Consider the following 15,038-nt stretch of genomic DNA (forward strand, 5'->3'; position numbering starts at 1 on the left):
CATCTTCAATCTTTGTTTCTGTGCTTCTTCTGGTATATATATTTCTGCTGGAAGTAAAGAATCAAGGGTGGAATTAGTTTTTGCTAATGTAGCTGAGCAAATGAAGATTGAATTAAAGCTTTCTGTTTACTCTAGTCTTTCTTGCCTTATCCATTATAGCAATTTCCTAAAATATTGTCGAAGTGAAATAATTCTTCCTGGCTCATCTCCAGTTACTGTGGCATTTTCAGGAACACACATTAAAAATAATGATAATTATTAGCCTAGATGCAATGACTAATCTAGACAGCATCTTAAAAAGCAGAGACATCACCTTGCCGACAAAGGTCCATATAGTTAAAGCTATGGTTTTCCCAGTAGTGATGTATGGAACTCAGAGCTGGACCACAAAGAAGGCTGATCGCCGAAGAATTAATGCTTTTGAATTATGGTGCTGGAGGAGACTCTTGAGAGTCCCATGGACTGCAAGAAGATCCAACCTCTCCATTCTTAAGGAAATCAGCCCTGAGTGCTCACTGGAAGGACAGATCCTGAAGCTGAGGCTCCAATACTTTGGCCACCTCATGAGAAGAGAAGACTCCCTGGAAAAGACCTTGATGTTGGGAAAGATGGAAGGCACAAGGAAAAGGGGACGACAGAGGACGAGATAGTTGTACAGTGTTCTCGAAGCTACCAGCATGAGTTTGACTAAACTGCGGGAGGCAGTGGAAGACAGGAGTGCTTGGTGTGCTCTGGTCCATAGGGTCATGAAGAGTCGGACATGACTAAACAACTAAACAACAACATTAGCCTAGATAGTTCAGCTGGTTAGAGGTTGATACTGGCAACGTCAAAGTTGCAGGTTCAATCCCTGTATGGGACCCCTGCAGATCCCTGCATTGCAGGGGAATGGACTAAATTATCCTCCGGGTTCCTTCCAGCTCTACAGTTCTATGATTCTATGACCTTAGTCTACGTGCTCTGAATTGATTAATTTTTCTATCTTTCCATACATTCCTGTAGATTTTTTTAAAAATCCAGGTTGAAGCTGAACTGCAGATAGTTGCTGAGATAATCATTCTTCCTTCTCCATTCCTGCAGAGCATGGAATCATAGAATCACAGAGTTGGAAACAGAGTTCCACCCTCAATACGGGTCCCCAGTGAGGGTGATCAAGGCTGATTCAGTTTGCAAACTGCACCTGAACCCAGATTGAAGTACCATGAAAGTTCTTACAGCATGTTGCTATGCGTGCTAATGCCAAAGAATATGATTGATCAGTAAGCAAACATGCTTAGCTACAAGTGTGCTCAGAAACTTATTTATTATTATGTTTTATCAATTAAATTTCGTTCGTTTGAGAATCATAGGTGGTTTACAATATAAAAAACACAAAAATACATACCACCATAACAAACAAAAACAATACCCCACCCCAGGTTAAAAGGCCAACCATTATTTAATTAGCCAAAGACCTGAAGGAAGATAAAAGCCTTTGCCTAAAGATATGTAATGAAGGCACCAGGTGAGCCTCTCTGGGGAGAACATTGCTTAAATTTGCATAAAGTGCCCTAAAATGCTGAATAATCTTCATTTGATTTTTTTATTTTAAGAAATAGCAAATGAGGAATTGGGAAAGCTGAAATTGACAGAGGAAACAAATGAGAAGATGTGATGGAAGATTACACACTTTCTTTCTGGACAGCATGGGGGAGACAACTGGGGAGAGTTGGGGGAGGGGAAGAATATGCCACCAGGAATATGCACACACCCAGATTGCAGATTTTTTTGTATTCTTCCTCATTAAATAATGGTTGCTTGCAGAGAACATGTAGTCCTGGTGGGACTTGGTCACCTACTTCATATGCAGCCACGTGGTATGATCTTTTGAAGCCACTAGAGGAGTCAAGGCAGACAAATGAATGGGTGGTTCTGCAACAGATACCATGCAGCAATAGTTATTTATTTATTTAACAACGTTTATGCAGTATGATCGTGTTCCAGGGGTGGTGTGCATCTACAAAAAAATACATATACTCAAACCACTTCTTTGGAACTGCCCCCCATTCTTATCTTTCTAGGACCATGCACTGAGTGGGCCTTGCGTGAGAGCACCCTGGGTAATGTTCTGCAAGGGAAAGAGCTTGAAAGCTGTTTCTGCACCAGGAAAACCCTGTACAAAAAAAGAGTTTTTAAGCTCTCCGCCTTCTGTGCATTTCATCTGTGTGATTTCTTGTTTCAACGGGCTTTTGGGATCTGACGGCTTTCAACAAAAGTGCTTGTGCTGTGTTGCTTTCATTGTAATTATTTGTACGGTTTTAATAGATTATGTGTATACAGTTTTAATTCTATCAGTGTTTAATGGTTTTTTTAATTATAATCCTTTTCTGTGTTTTTAGTGGTTTGTATTTTTACCTGTAAGCCACCTTGAGTCAGGCGAGCGAAAAAGGTGGGGTCTAAATCAGTCAATCAATAATAATAATAATAATAATAATAATAATAATAATAATAATTTACACTGGCTGGCCTTCAGCCACATAAAGTCCAATTCACAGATGTTAAATGTGTGTAAGTTGCAATCATATATATAATTGTAAAAAAGAAACCCTCAAAGTGGTTTACAAAAAAAAAAAAAAAAAAAAAAAGCATAGATATAGCATGTCAATTTCTCCTTCGGAATAAAATCTAGTTTCCCTTTCTCTCCCCCCACCCTGTTTTTAGTATTAACTTGTACTATGGTGGTTACTAGAAAACAAGCTTTTCCCTTGCAGTTAGTCATCTTTGCAAAGCTGCTCAGAGAGGGTACATGCAAACTTTAAGGGATGTGCTATTCAAAATACCCATGCAGTGTGGATCTCACTGAGGGGAAAGATAGAGATAACATACATATGTATCAGTGACCATCCTGCTATTACTTGGGTCCATGGTCACACTTAGAGAATTTTCAGAGGAAGCCACCACTTAAATGTCAAAAACAGAGAAGGAGATCTGGAAAGGAATAGATGAATATGAACAAAGTCATTTAGAAATGGTTTGCTTTCATTTTGGTTAAGATGATGACAAAGAAGTTAAGCCAAAATCTTTAGAGAACAGGTTTTCTTTGAGGAGGATGTGAAGGAAGGGAGAATAGGAAGTGGCCTCAAAGAAGAGGAAAATGGGTCACCCATAAAAGCTTCTCTACACAAAATATCCTACCTTATTCAATTCCACCTGGTTTCCCACCATAAGGCTTGGGATCTTCTCTTAGAATTCTTGAGTCTGAATCAAGACCTCTTTTCTGTTTTCAAAAGAGATGTTGCCCATTCAGAAGGCAGTGCACAACCTTGGTCAGAGAACATCAGATAGATTTGTGTTTGTTCAGGAAGGGCGGGGCAGATAATTTTACATCCTGTTAAATTGTGCAAATCAGTTAGCAGGTGCCTCAAATGGCATGTGCAGGTTCTCTTTCTCCTCCTGGGTTCTTCAGCAATCTCCTGTGTGTGTGGTCCGATTCCCTTGATATTGTGTATGTGTCATTCATTATGTGTTATGTACCATTGTGCATTATGCATTACAATGCAAAGCGTGTTCTCCTTCGTGGAGAGCACGTGTTGCGGTGGGGTCTGCTGAGCCACCCCTCTGTTACCAGGCAGGGTCTCTAAAGATGGCCTGGGACAGTGATTGGTTCACTGGGTTGCTGGGGTAAAAGTTATGTTGCAATTTTGGTGGGAGGGGTAAAATGTTTAAGTACTCTGCATGCAGCCTGGAGCTTTCTCTTTGCTGCGTGCAACGGATCAGCCGCCCACCCGCCCTTGAGTAAGGGGTTGTTGCATTGACCTTGCTTTGCCTGTCATGGGGTCGTCCGCCTTGGAGCGGGGGCCTGGTAGGAATTTTGTCCATCTGGCTGATTGGCTGGGCCATTTGGTTTTTGCCTACTGCGTAGCAAATCGTCACAACTTGTAAGGTTGCGGTTAGGCATTGGTTATAAATTGGTGGAGGAGGGGTTAGGATAGGCTGGGCCTGCCCCTCCATGGTTGCTGCGGAAAGGGAATTCCGTTAAAGGAATCCTGGGGCTTGCCATCTTTTTGTCCAAACCCTGGAATGGGACTAGGGCCGGCAAGCCTTCGGGGAGCAGGCGGGTGAGAATTGAGGGTCTGTGACCCAGCTCCATTTCTCCCCGACTTGCTTTCCCCCGCACTGTCTTTCGGTGGTGCCCGGAAGTCAGTTCTGTCCCCAGGCGGGGGGACAGATAGTCTTAACCAATGCCTAAACAACCACTCACGGTTTTGTATTTAAATAAAGTTGTGGCCAAAATTATGCCAAAAACCTTAAACAAAAATTAAGTGTGTGTTGTGAGTTATTTGGGGGGTGGCTTGGGGACCTCGACACGCAATCTGTTACAAGGGCAGTGTGTTTGTGCAAAATCCACATATGACCAAAAGCATCTGGCTGGCAAGCTGGGGTTGGAGGGCAATAGCAAATTGTTTTTTCTTCTCTTCATCATCATCATCATCATCATCATCATTTATTCATACCCTGCCCATCTCGCCGGGTTTCTCCAGACACTCTGGGTGGCTTCCAACAAAAGATTAAAAATACATTAAAACATCAGGTAGGTAGCCGTGTTGGTCTGACGCAGTAGAAATAAAAATAAAATAAAATAAAATGGTATCTGAAGTGTGCATGCACACTAAAGCTCATCCCAAGAACAAACCTAGTTGGTCTCTAAGGTGCTACTGGACAATTATATATATACAGTCATATCTCGGGTTGAATGCGCTTCGGGTTGAGTGCGTTTGAGTTGCGCTCCGCAGCAACTGGGAAGTAACGGAGCGTGTTACTTCTGGGTTTCTCCGCTTGCGCATGCGCAGATGCTCAAAATGATGTCAAACGCATGCGCAGAAGTAGCGAAAAGCGTTTTGCGCATGCGCAGATGTGCCATCACTAGTTACGTTTGCTTCTAGATGCGAACAGGGCTCCGGAACAGATCCCGTTTGTATCTAGAGGTACCACTGTGTGTATGTGTGTGTATATCTATCTATCTATCTATCTATCTATCTATCTAATCAGTCATTAAAAGCTTCCCTAAACAGGGCTGTTCAGATGTCTTCTAAAAGTCAGATCGTGTTTATTTCTTAGACATCTGATGGGAGGGTGTTCCACAGGGCGGGTGCCACTACTGAGAAGGCCCTCTGCCTGGTTCCCTGTAACTTCTCGCAGGGAGACAACCACCAGAAGGCCCTCAGCGCTGGACCTCGGTGTCTGGGCTGAACAATGGAGGTGGAGATGCTCCTTCATGTGTCCAAGCAAGAAAGTGGAGAGCAGGGTATGGCAACCAGCCTCCCTCTGCTACACAGTGTGTGTGGAAGTAGTGGAGGCAGGCAGAGGAGGAAAAAGAAATCTGACTCCCTCAGCTATGGAAGGGATAACAGAGGCAGAGAGAAAGAGACACATGCAGACGGTGAAGCTCCATTCCAACTTCATTCCAGTCTCCCCCCCCCCCCGCCTGCATCTCTCTCTACCTTTCCCCTCCCTTCCATAACCAATGGAGCCTGGGTTTCTTCTGCCTCAGTCTGCCTCTGACACTTCCATGATCATCTTGCAGTATAACGAGCCAGGAATCTTTTTCCTCTTGTCTCCCTCCCTCTTCCATTCATATTATAAGCCTACCTACCTGCCTGCCTACTTAATATACAGACCAATTATGTAATCGTTTATCCAATTCCTCCTCTACCCTGTGAACTGTTCCTGTTTAAATGATTCTAACTCCACATATTTCAGTGATTTTCCTCCATAGGGAAGAAGAAGAAGAAGAAGAAGAAGAAGAAGAAGAAGAAGAAGAAGAAGAAGAGGAGGAGGAGGAGGAGGAGGAGGAGGAGTTTGGATTTGATATCCCGCTTTATCACTACCCGAAGGAGTCTCAAAGTGGCTAACAATCTCCTTTCCCTTCCTCCCCCACAACAAACACTCTGACGTGAGTGGGGCTGAGAGACTTCAGAGAAGTGTGACTAGCCCAAGGTCACCCAGCAGCTGCATGTGGAGGAGCGGGGAATCGAACCCGGTTCCCCAGATTATGAATCTACCACTCTTAACCACTACACCACACTGGCTGAGATAGCAATTTAAGAATAAATAAAGTCTAATTCCACATCTTTAATTGCATTCTTTATCTCTGTTAAATGATAATTATATATCATTTATGATAATTATATATCATAAATCATCAAATATGTATAATTGCTTTTCACGTTTCTGTCCTTAACTAACACATTCTATCTAATAGCTACAGATAAATAAACATATTGGACACCTTCAGGGATTGGGGGATGAGAGCTCCTTAGAATACATTCATTGTCCCATTGTTACTTCCTACTGCAGAGGAGATTTGGATTTCCTGAAAAACGGCCCATGTAGCCTCACATGAACATTGCTCGCCCCACCCCAAAATGTTCCACGCATTACTGAGGTTGTCTGTCCTGCCCTGAAGAAGTCTACATCTACATCTGCAAAGCTGTTCAGGTACACATGTAAATGCTTCCCCAGTATTTACATTGTTCAATGTTTAGGTGATACTGACACCAAAACTAGGATTTGCATGAACAACCCCTTCAGTGAAAAATGCTGTTTTCTTTTGGTTAGAATGCATTGGATAAATTCATGGGTTCATTTGAATTGTCATTGATAGCTGAAGGGAAGTAAACACAAGCTGTGTTTGGATAATAATTTGAGTCTTTGTAAATTGTTTATGATGCTATAAACAGGCATCGAGGCCAAACACTTCTCACCATCCTTCACTCTTGATCTGGTGAACCAAGACTGGACCACAGTTTCTTGATGTGAAGAAACAGGGGACTCTAGCGCAATACCAGCCAGTATTTGCACCAAAGCTGACATGTCAAATGTGATTATTATTATTATTATTATTTCATATTTTTTTCCTTTCTTTTAATTCTTTCTTTAAATCTCTCTCCCCCCCTTGTTTTTCTTTTTCTTCTTTTTCTTTTTACCTTCTTTTTTTGGTCTTTTTCTTTTTGCTCTGTTAAGAAAGAGATAAGAGTTAAATATAAAAATTTGAGTAAGTTAAAGTGATGTTCCATAATTTTTCAGCTATTGTTAAATATGGTCAGTTGTAATGAACTGATGTAGTAGCTATTGTGGATTTTTGGTTATTGTTGAATCTTAAATAAAGTTGTTTTTGTGTGTGTGTTTTTAAAGACATGTCGTGTAAGGAGGGAAAGTAAAGGGCAAAAAAGGCCGGTTCATCCCAGACTTCATGAACACTGGCATATGGAGCCTCAAAAGTATGCTGCCAGCCACACCTTAAAATGTCCCACACATTGGTATGGAGGTCTGTACTGCACTGAAGAAATTCTCTGTCTATGTCTGCAAACCTGTTTGGATACACATGTAAATGCTTCCCCACCATTTACATTGCCCAGTGTTTAGATGACACTAAAACTAGGATTTGAATGAACAGCTCCCTGAATGCAAAATTTTGTTTTCCTTTTGGTTAGAATGTATTTGATAAATGCATAGGATCATTTAAATTGCCACTGATAGCTGATAGATTTGTATAATGTCATTATGATATTGGCAGTTTTATTTCCAATTCCTTTCCTAATGATCCCTAGCATGGAATTTGCCTTCCAAAGCACATTCTTTTGTATACTCCTGTTTAGGGCTGTGCAAATCCAACCCCACTATGGTTTTCAATACACCTTTGAAGAGAAACAAAGCTGGGCGAAGATAGTGTTATATCTTGTGGCAAACTTTGGGTCAGGTATAATGAATCAGAGAGATCAAGAGACAAAAAAAAAATGTGCTGAAATAGCTTGCAATCAGAAAATTTGCAGAAACCAGAGAAACGCCGAAGTCCTGAGGAAAATTCAGTGTTTCAAGCTCACTGCAAAATGTACAGGAACTCATACAGAAATCTTCATCTGTACTTAAACAGTTTGGCAGTATCATGTGATGAGAAAAATGATTGCCAGTGGGTGATCAAGATTTTCACCCGCAAACTTGAGAGGAGATTCTTCCCCTCTAAGAATAGGTGGAAGAAAAGTAGGTTTCCAAGTGGTGAAGGAGGGTAAAATCAACTCTGACTATTTCAGGAGAGATGCAGTTGTTGAACAGAATCATAAAAAAGTTTCTAAATTTCAATTCTCAACCAGGTTAAAAGAATCATGGATAAGGAAAAAAGAACAAAACACATTTAAGGTTATATCAAATGAAAGAGACAACTATGTGCAGGATTAATTATCTATGCTGGCCCCCATATATTTGCCTATCTTAAAAGGGAGGCTGGTGGTGCTGTGGTCTAAACCACTGAGCCTCTTGGGCTTACCGATCAGAAGGTTGGTGGTTCGAATCCCTGCGATGGAGTGAGCTCCCGTTGCTCTGTCTCAGCTCCTGTCAACCGAGCAGTTCGAAAGCAAGCCAACGCAATTATATAAACAGGTATTGTTGTGGTGGGAGGTATTCCATTGTGCCAGAAGTAATGCTGGCCATGTGACCCAGAAAGCTGTCTGTGGACAAACTCCGGCTCCCTCAGCCTGAAAGCGAGATGGGTGCCACAACCCCATAGTCACCTTTGACTAGACTTACCTGTCCAGGGGTCATTCAACTTTACCTTTACCTAATAAACACTTGGGATGCTTGTTGATCCTGTGTCTGCCACAGGCTTCTCCTTCAGATAACTAGAATCACCACCTTGTGAAAGTATTGTTTTAATACAAGTATTGCAACAACATGTTTAGGCAGTATACTATGAGGGAAATATACATAGTCAATTTGCAACATGTTTTGCATTTAAACAGAAATATGTTTACAAATCTCAACAGTTTACAAATCTCAACAAAAATAAATCAATATTAGGAATACTTTTTTCCATGTGATGTAGACGCCAGTTCAACTGAAACATGGAGGTTATCTGTAATCAATGGAATGGAGGTTATCTGTGATCAATATGCCTAACGGTCTGAGAAGAATGTCAATCAACTCTACAGTAAGTCAAGTGCAGCAGGTGTGGCCATTTTCCCACTGTCTTGTGGAATCATTTGCACAATGTGATGTGGCCTGATGAAGTGTGCAAGATACTTGCAGCTTTGCATCTGACAATGTGCCATTTGGATCCCTGCCCATCCTAGCTGGTGAATGCCAATGGAGAAGTGTGTGTGTGTCATTGGGTTCAGGGTTTAGCAAACACTTCATTGTATGATGGTGATAGAGCATTCCATTTTGGGATAAGGTAGTGGAAAGAGTCATTGTCAGGAGTATGGTCTCCCTCTCAAACGTGTCTGAAAGCTGTGCCTGTTCTCCCTGCCTTCCGTCTCCCTGGGAATTAATGACAGTTTAATCCCCTCCAGCTGTTCCTGGTGGTGACAGATTACCACAATTTCAATCTGGGTCCAGGACTGAGACACAAGGAGCATGATGCTGCTTCTCTTGGCAGCTTTTGATAACATTGAACATGATATCCTGCTGCACCAGCTCTGTGGGATGGGTCAGATTTCCTTCAGACCCCACAGCTATGCTCTATGTTTCTACAGGGCTATCCAAAGTCAATCTATTTGAGTTTTTACAAAGCACAAACAAGAATCCTTAGCACTAGAATGTGGAGCACAGAAGCTCTGTTGAATTTTATCTTGAGAGAAAGATTGGGTAGAAAAATACTGAATGAAGAATAAATAAACAACACATGCATCATAACTAGGTTTCCAGTTCCTCTCTACTCTCTCCCTCCTCCACAAAGATTTTCTTTAGTATACTCTCCATGCTTCTCCTAGTATTGTCCCCCCTCTGTCTCCCAACCAGGAAATAGATCAATGGATTAACACTGCTGTTTAGGCAGGCACAGAAGTAACCATAACGCATAATATGGGAGGGCAAGTGCTGATTAAGCACTTTCATACAGGAAAAAACATTCAGTGGGAAAGAAAAAATGAGAAAGAAGAATAGAGTCAGCAAGATGGCTACCAAACGTTTTCCTCGCTGGTATGGTTGTGATTTAAAATAGACTTTGATGAACAGAGTCAGAGTGGAGATAGTTAAGAGTGGGAGACAAATGATGCCATTTATGAAGAACTGCAAGTGTTTTAGGAAATAATATGTAAATTCATGTGTCAAGAAAAGAGTGAAGTGAATTGCAGGGAGAAGAAAGGACAGGACCCACAACAGGGCAGAGACAGTGCTGGATAAGTGTGTTGGCCGGTGACATCGATACCAAAGTGGGAAGAGGACAGACACACACCTGTCAATGCTGATGGCTGTCAGCAGAAATTGGCCAACACTGTACGTGAATAGGAAGAGGTCATTGAACAATACACTTATAAGATCACGATACAAATTAGTTATGCTCCAGTATATTAGTAGAATACTTTCAGCAATGAGCAACCCAAAGTCAGCAGCGGACAGGTTCACAATGTATGTCGAGAAAGTGCTCCTCTTAATGTGGACGCCAAGCAGCCAGATGACAGTCCCGTTGCCCCACAGCCCAAACATGATGAAGGGAAGAGTGATGGGGAAAAAAATATATGTTTCTAAATTATATTTAGCAATCGATCCCGGATCATCATTGTTGGTACCATTGTCTGGAAACTCTGTGCAGTTGTATGTCACTGGATATCCTTTGCTGACATCCAAACGAAGCAAGGATGGCTGAATGAAATTAGCCATTCTGTTCAAATTTTGCTTTCGGGTTCTTCTGCTGTAGAATCGCCTCCTAAAAGAACAGAGGGAGGGAGGGGTGGAGTCAGTCCCTGCTACTGATCTGGGCAAATACCGTATTTTTCACTCTATAAGACACACTTTTTCCCTCCTAAAAAGTAAGGGGAAATGTGTGTGCATCTTATGGAGTGAATGCAGGCTGCACAGCTATCCCAGAAGCCAGAACAGCAAGTCAGATTTTTTTTCCTTGTTTTCTTCCTCCAAAAACTAGGTGCGTCTTATAGAGCGAAAACTACGGTAGATGCCAGGTAAGGCTGGCATGTTTGCCTCATTTATGGAATCGGTTTGAAAATCCATAACTGATATTTTTAAATGGAAGTACTGGTGGGCAAGAGAGTGAGGAGCTTTTTCTCTGGTTGTTCCATGTCTCTGGGACACTTTACTTGCCGGCTTTGCTCCATTTCTTTTTGAAGGCTATGTCAACAACATTTTAGAAAAGCAACATTATTCAGCTGTGGGGGCATTTTACTGCTGATTTTATGAGCAATGTTTGTAGAATTTATTTGGATAAGAAGAGTTTGGATTTGATATCCCACTTTATCACTACCCTAAGGAGTCTCAAAGTGGCTAACATTCTCCTTCCCTTTCCTCCCCCACAACAAACACTCTGTGAGGTGAGTGAGGCTGAGAGACTTCAGAGAAGGGTGACTAGCCCAAGGTCACCCAGCAGCTGCATGTGGAGGAGCGGAGACGCGAACCCGGTTCCCCAGATTACGAGTCTGCCACTCTTAACCACTACACCACACTGGCTTTTGGAGTTTGGGGAGGCTAATTTATTCTGTTACTTTGCCAGTAGGTAAATTAACTTGGATGACTTTTTGTTCAGAAAGTGCGTGCACGCACACACACAAACACATGTGGATTTCCATGTCACCATCAGACCCCATTATACAGGTGTCTAATGCCACCTCATTCTTCTTTAGTTCCCTTCTTCCTATTCTCCTTCTGGCTTGCCATTAGGATGAAAAAGACCCAGATTCCTTAGCAAAATTAGATTCCTTTCTGTGTCTCCCTTAGTTTCCATTTTCTCTTCTTTTCCTGTTACCTCCTTACCTCCAGTTTCCCTTTACCATGCATCATCCCTCCTTATGCCCCAGGGACCCAGCAACATCTCCCCAACCATTTCCTTCAAACCTCTGTAGAAGTGTTGAGAGACTTCAGAACCCTTTGAATTTTTCTGCAGCCTCATTTCCAGTCTGTCTGAGCCCACCAGGTTGATTAGAACGCAACCCAGGAGGCAGCTCAACAGCCGTAGCCTCCATGATCTCCAGAAACCCAACATTTCACATGAAACCCTCCCTTTACTTTAGGATACTTACTTCCCCCCTTTCAGTATACAACGTTTTCCATGTTGTTGTTGGCATTTGTCAGTCTCAGGAGACAATGGAGTTGTTCCTTTGGGGGTGAAGTCAAACCAATGGAAAATTACAGCACCTGCTGTGGTTGTAGAGACTGATATGGGAGAGACCCATTTCACTGCAGGTGGGGCAGATGAAGGGATATGCTGTTACTTACATTGTCTTTACAAAACACAGAGTGACCGTGAAATCGTTCTCATATTTACTCCATTGAATTAGGGTTCACTCCTAACTATATATGTATAGCCTGTTACTGGGGCTCTTGACAAAAAGCCTTTCCCTCCTTGTCTCTCTCAGGCAACTCAAACTCCTCCATTGAGATATAAAAGGAGATAACGCAATCGTGTAACTTTTTAAGCACCAGTGTTCTGGGGGTTGGTTTTTTGCTCAACTTTTGTTGTGCTATATTCCTTTCAGACAGCAATAGTGTGGTAGCGTTTGGGAAGTATGACAGGACAGCTCATAAAGCAGAATAAACCCAAAAGTTATCCACTATTTTTGTAGGAAGAGCATGCTGCAGAAAGCAGCCATAACTTAACATTTAGTCTGCTGGGGGCTGAAGACACAAGTTTAATGTCAACTGTGAAAAATATAACTTGGAAAGGAAGAGATGAATATGAGCGAAGGGATTTAAAAATGACTTTTTTCTTCCTCTTAGTAAGGAAAATGGCTAAGGGATTCAGCCAAAAGCTTTAGAGCACTTTTACTTTCTTTTTTTGAGGAGGGGTATGGTGGAACCCCTTCATGGATCACTGCCTTGCCGTGGCAAAGGGGCTTGAATAACTCAGAGAAGCTATGAGCTATGCTGTGCAGGGCCACCCAAGATGGACAGGTCATAGTGGAGAGTTTTGACCAAACGTGATCCACCTGGAGCAGGAACCGGCAAGCCACTCCAGTATCCCTGCCAAGAAAACTCCATGGACAAAGAAGACAGGAGTGCCTGGCGTGCTCTGGTCCATGGGGTCACGAAGAGTCGGACACGACTAAACGACTAAACAACAATGGTGGAACAAAGAAAGGGAGACTGAAATAGAGCCAAGAGCTACTGCAGAAGATAATTTCCCATCAAGAAAAGATCCCATGCACAGAAAGTCCTACCTTTGTCCAATCTTATCTGTTTTCCAGGAAAAGAGAGGAAAGAGACTTGCGATATTCTGTTTCTAGAATTTCAGGGTCTTGGTCACAACCTGTTCTCTGCATTCAACACATATTGTACATCCACCACTGAACACAAAATCTTGAGCAGATAATGTCAGGGAGTGTTTTGTGTTCAATAAGGGCAGGGGTGCAGCATTCATATCCTGTTAAAATGTTCATAGCCATTAGTTGGTGTCCCAATTAGTCATGAGCAGGTTTCTATTTTCTCAACATAAATACTTCAGCAATTTCCTGTGCGTTCAGGAAATCACTTATCCAAGTCTCCAGAGACATACGCACTTTATGCTTGCACGTGTTTTGAGGGCTCTTACTCATCTGCAGAGCTTTGGCTTATCCTGCAGAATGTCCTGGATTCAGCCAGTGGCAGCTCCGGGTAGGGATAGGAATGATTCCTGCCTATATCCCTGCTGGTCGTTGTCAGCAATCTGAGCTAGGTAGAATAATGGTCTGACCTTGTACAAGGCAGTTTCTTATATTTATTTATTCAGAGTTTTGAACATATACATGGGAATTGAGAACTGATGTGTTTATGGCTGGGCTGGGTACCAAAACAGACTGAAGAAGAGATGTAGACAAAGGAGTCCAGAGAATTTGCAATAAAGGTTGCCTTTGAGGAGGAGCATGAAGGAGAAGAAATATGTGAGGACACCAAAGAGAAGGAGAAAAAAAGCAAAAAGAAAGGATGTGATGCGTTAGTGCTGGCGCAAGACATTTTGCTGCCTGAAGCAGAGGACCAAATGTCACTCTTAAAGTCTTGCTGCACCTTTTCCTGCCTTCATCCTTCCCATTCACCCCAATTCTGCCATGAGAAGGGCCTTCCTTACCTTCCTGCACTCTCTCCTGCCACGCAGATAATTTGTGTAGCTTGCACCTGGGAGCAAAGAGGCTTGAGAGATTCCAAGCATCCTACTTTTATCCAAACAAAACTCTCTGCTTACAAGTGAGAGTAGATTGGCTGTATGTATCCCCTTCTAGGAGGTTTCCCAGAAAAAAATGAGGTCCTCTTGCTGGAACCATCATCCTGCTCTTTCCAGCCTGTTAGCTGGGCTCTCCTTCCCCCGGTGTTTTGGAAATCTCCTGCGTGGGGAGCAAAGTGCTTCCCAGTGCTTAAAACTTACTTGCAGGCTTTTGAAGTGTAATGGAGCCTTTCAAAGCACTTTTGTATATTTTACAAATGGAGCTGTTAGTGTGCATGATCACAGTCCTCTAAAGACTATATTGACAACCCAGTGACAATCGTTTTTCACTTATCACATGACAATGGCAAACTGATTAAGCATAAATGAAGGCAAACAGGCACATTCCAGCACATCTTGCCAAAGCCAGGCTCAGAGCGGCTAACAACAGGAAAAATAGCACATTTTACATAAAATCACAGCTAATTAATTAAAAAACATTCTAAAATCAATTCAGAATCAAATGAATGGCAACCATTGGGCTAGAGTTCTGTGAGGATTACAGAAAGAGGGAGGGGGTCAGATTGTGCCTTGGCTAAAGGCCTGGTGGTACAGCTCTGTCTTGAAGGTCCTGCGGAAAGATGTCAACTCCCGCAGGGCCCTAGTCTCTTGTGACAGAGTGTTCCACCAGATCGGGGCCACGGCCGAAAAAGCCCTGGCTCTGGTTGAGGCCAGCCTAACCTCCCTGTGGCCCGGAATCGCCAAGATGTTCTTATTTGAAGACCATGGGATATACCAGGAGAGGCAGTCCCGTAGGTACGAGTGTCCTAGTTTCTGTGAGGAAGAAAAGGTAGAGCTTGACCAAAATGGGCTTAACTAACCATGCCTGCAAAGGCCCCTTTTGTAAATTCTGAGGCACCTGAGAACCACTTGTGATGTCAGG

General features: G+C 42.6%; 1 protein-coding gene across 1 annotated transcript; it reads right to left on the reverse strand.

Moving 5' to 3' along the window:
* Positions 1-9,643: 9,643 nt before the first annotated feature.
* Positions 9,644-10,632, reverse strand: LOC308481816 (mas-related G-protein coupled receptor member H-like; the record flags this gene model as incomplete). Its single annotated transcript, XM_081014523.1, has 1 exon — positions 9,644-10,632. The coding sequence occupies one exon, from the start codon at positions 10,630-10,632 to the stop codon at positions 9,667-9,669; it is 966 nt and encodes a 321-aa protein (XP_080870649.1). The 3' UTR covers positions 9,644-9,666.
* Between the last annotated feature and the right edge of the window lie 4,406 nt (positions 10,633-15,038).

This window comes from Podarcis pityusensis (genome assembly GCF_964106645.2).
Source record: "Podarcis pityusensis genome assembly, chromosome: 7".
In the NCBI taxonomy this organism is placed as follows: domain Eukaryota; kingdom Metazoa; phylum Chordata; class Lepidosauria; order Squamata; family Lacertidae; genus Podarcis; species Podarcis pityusensis.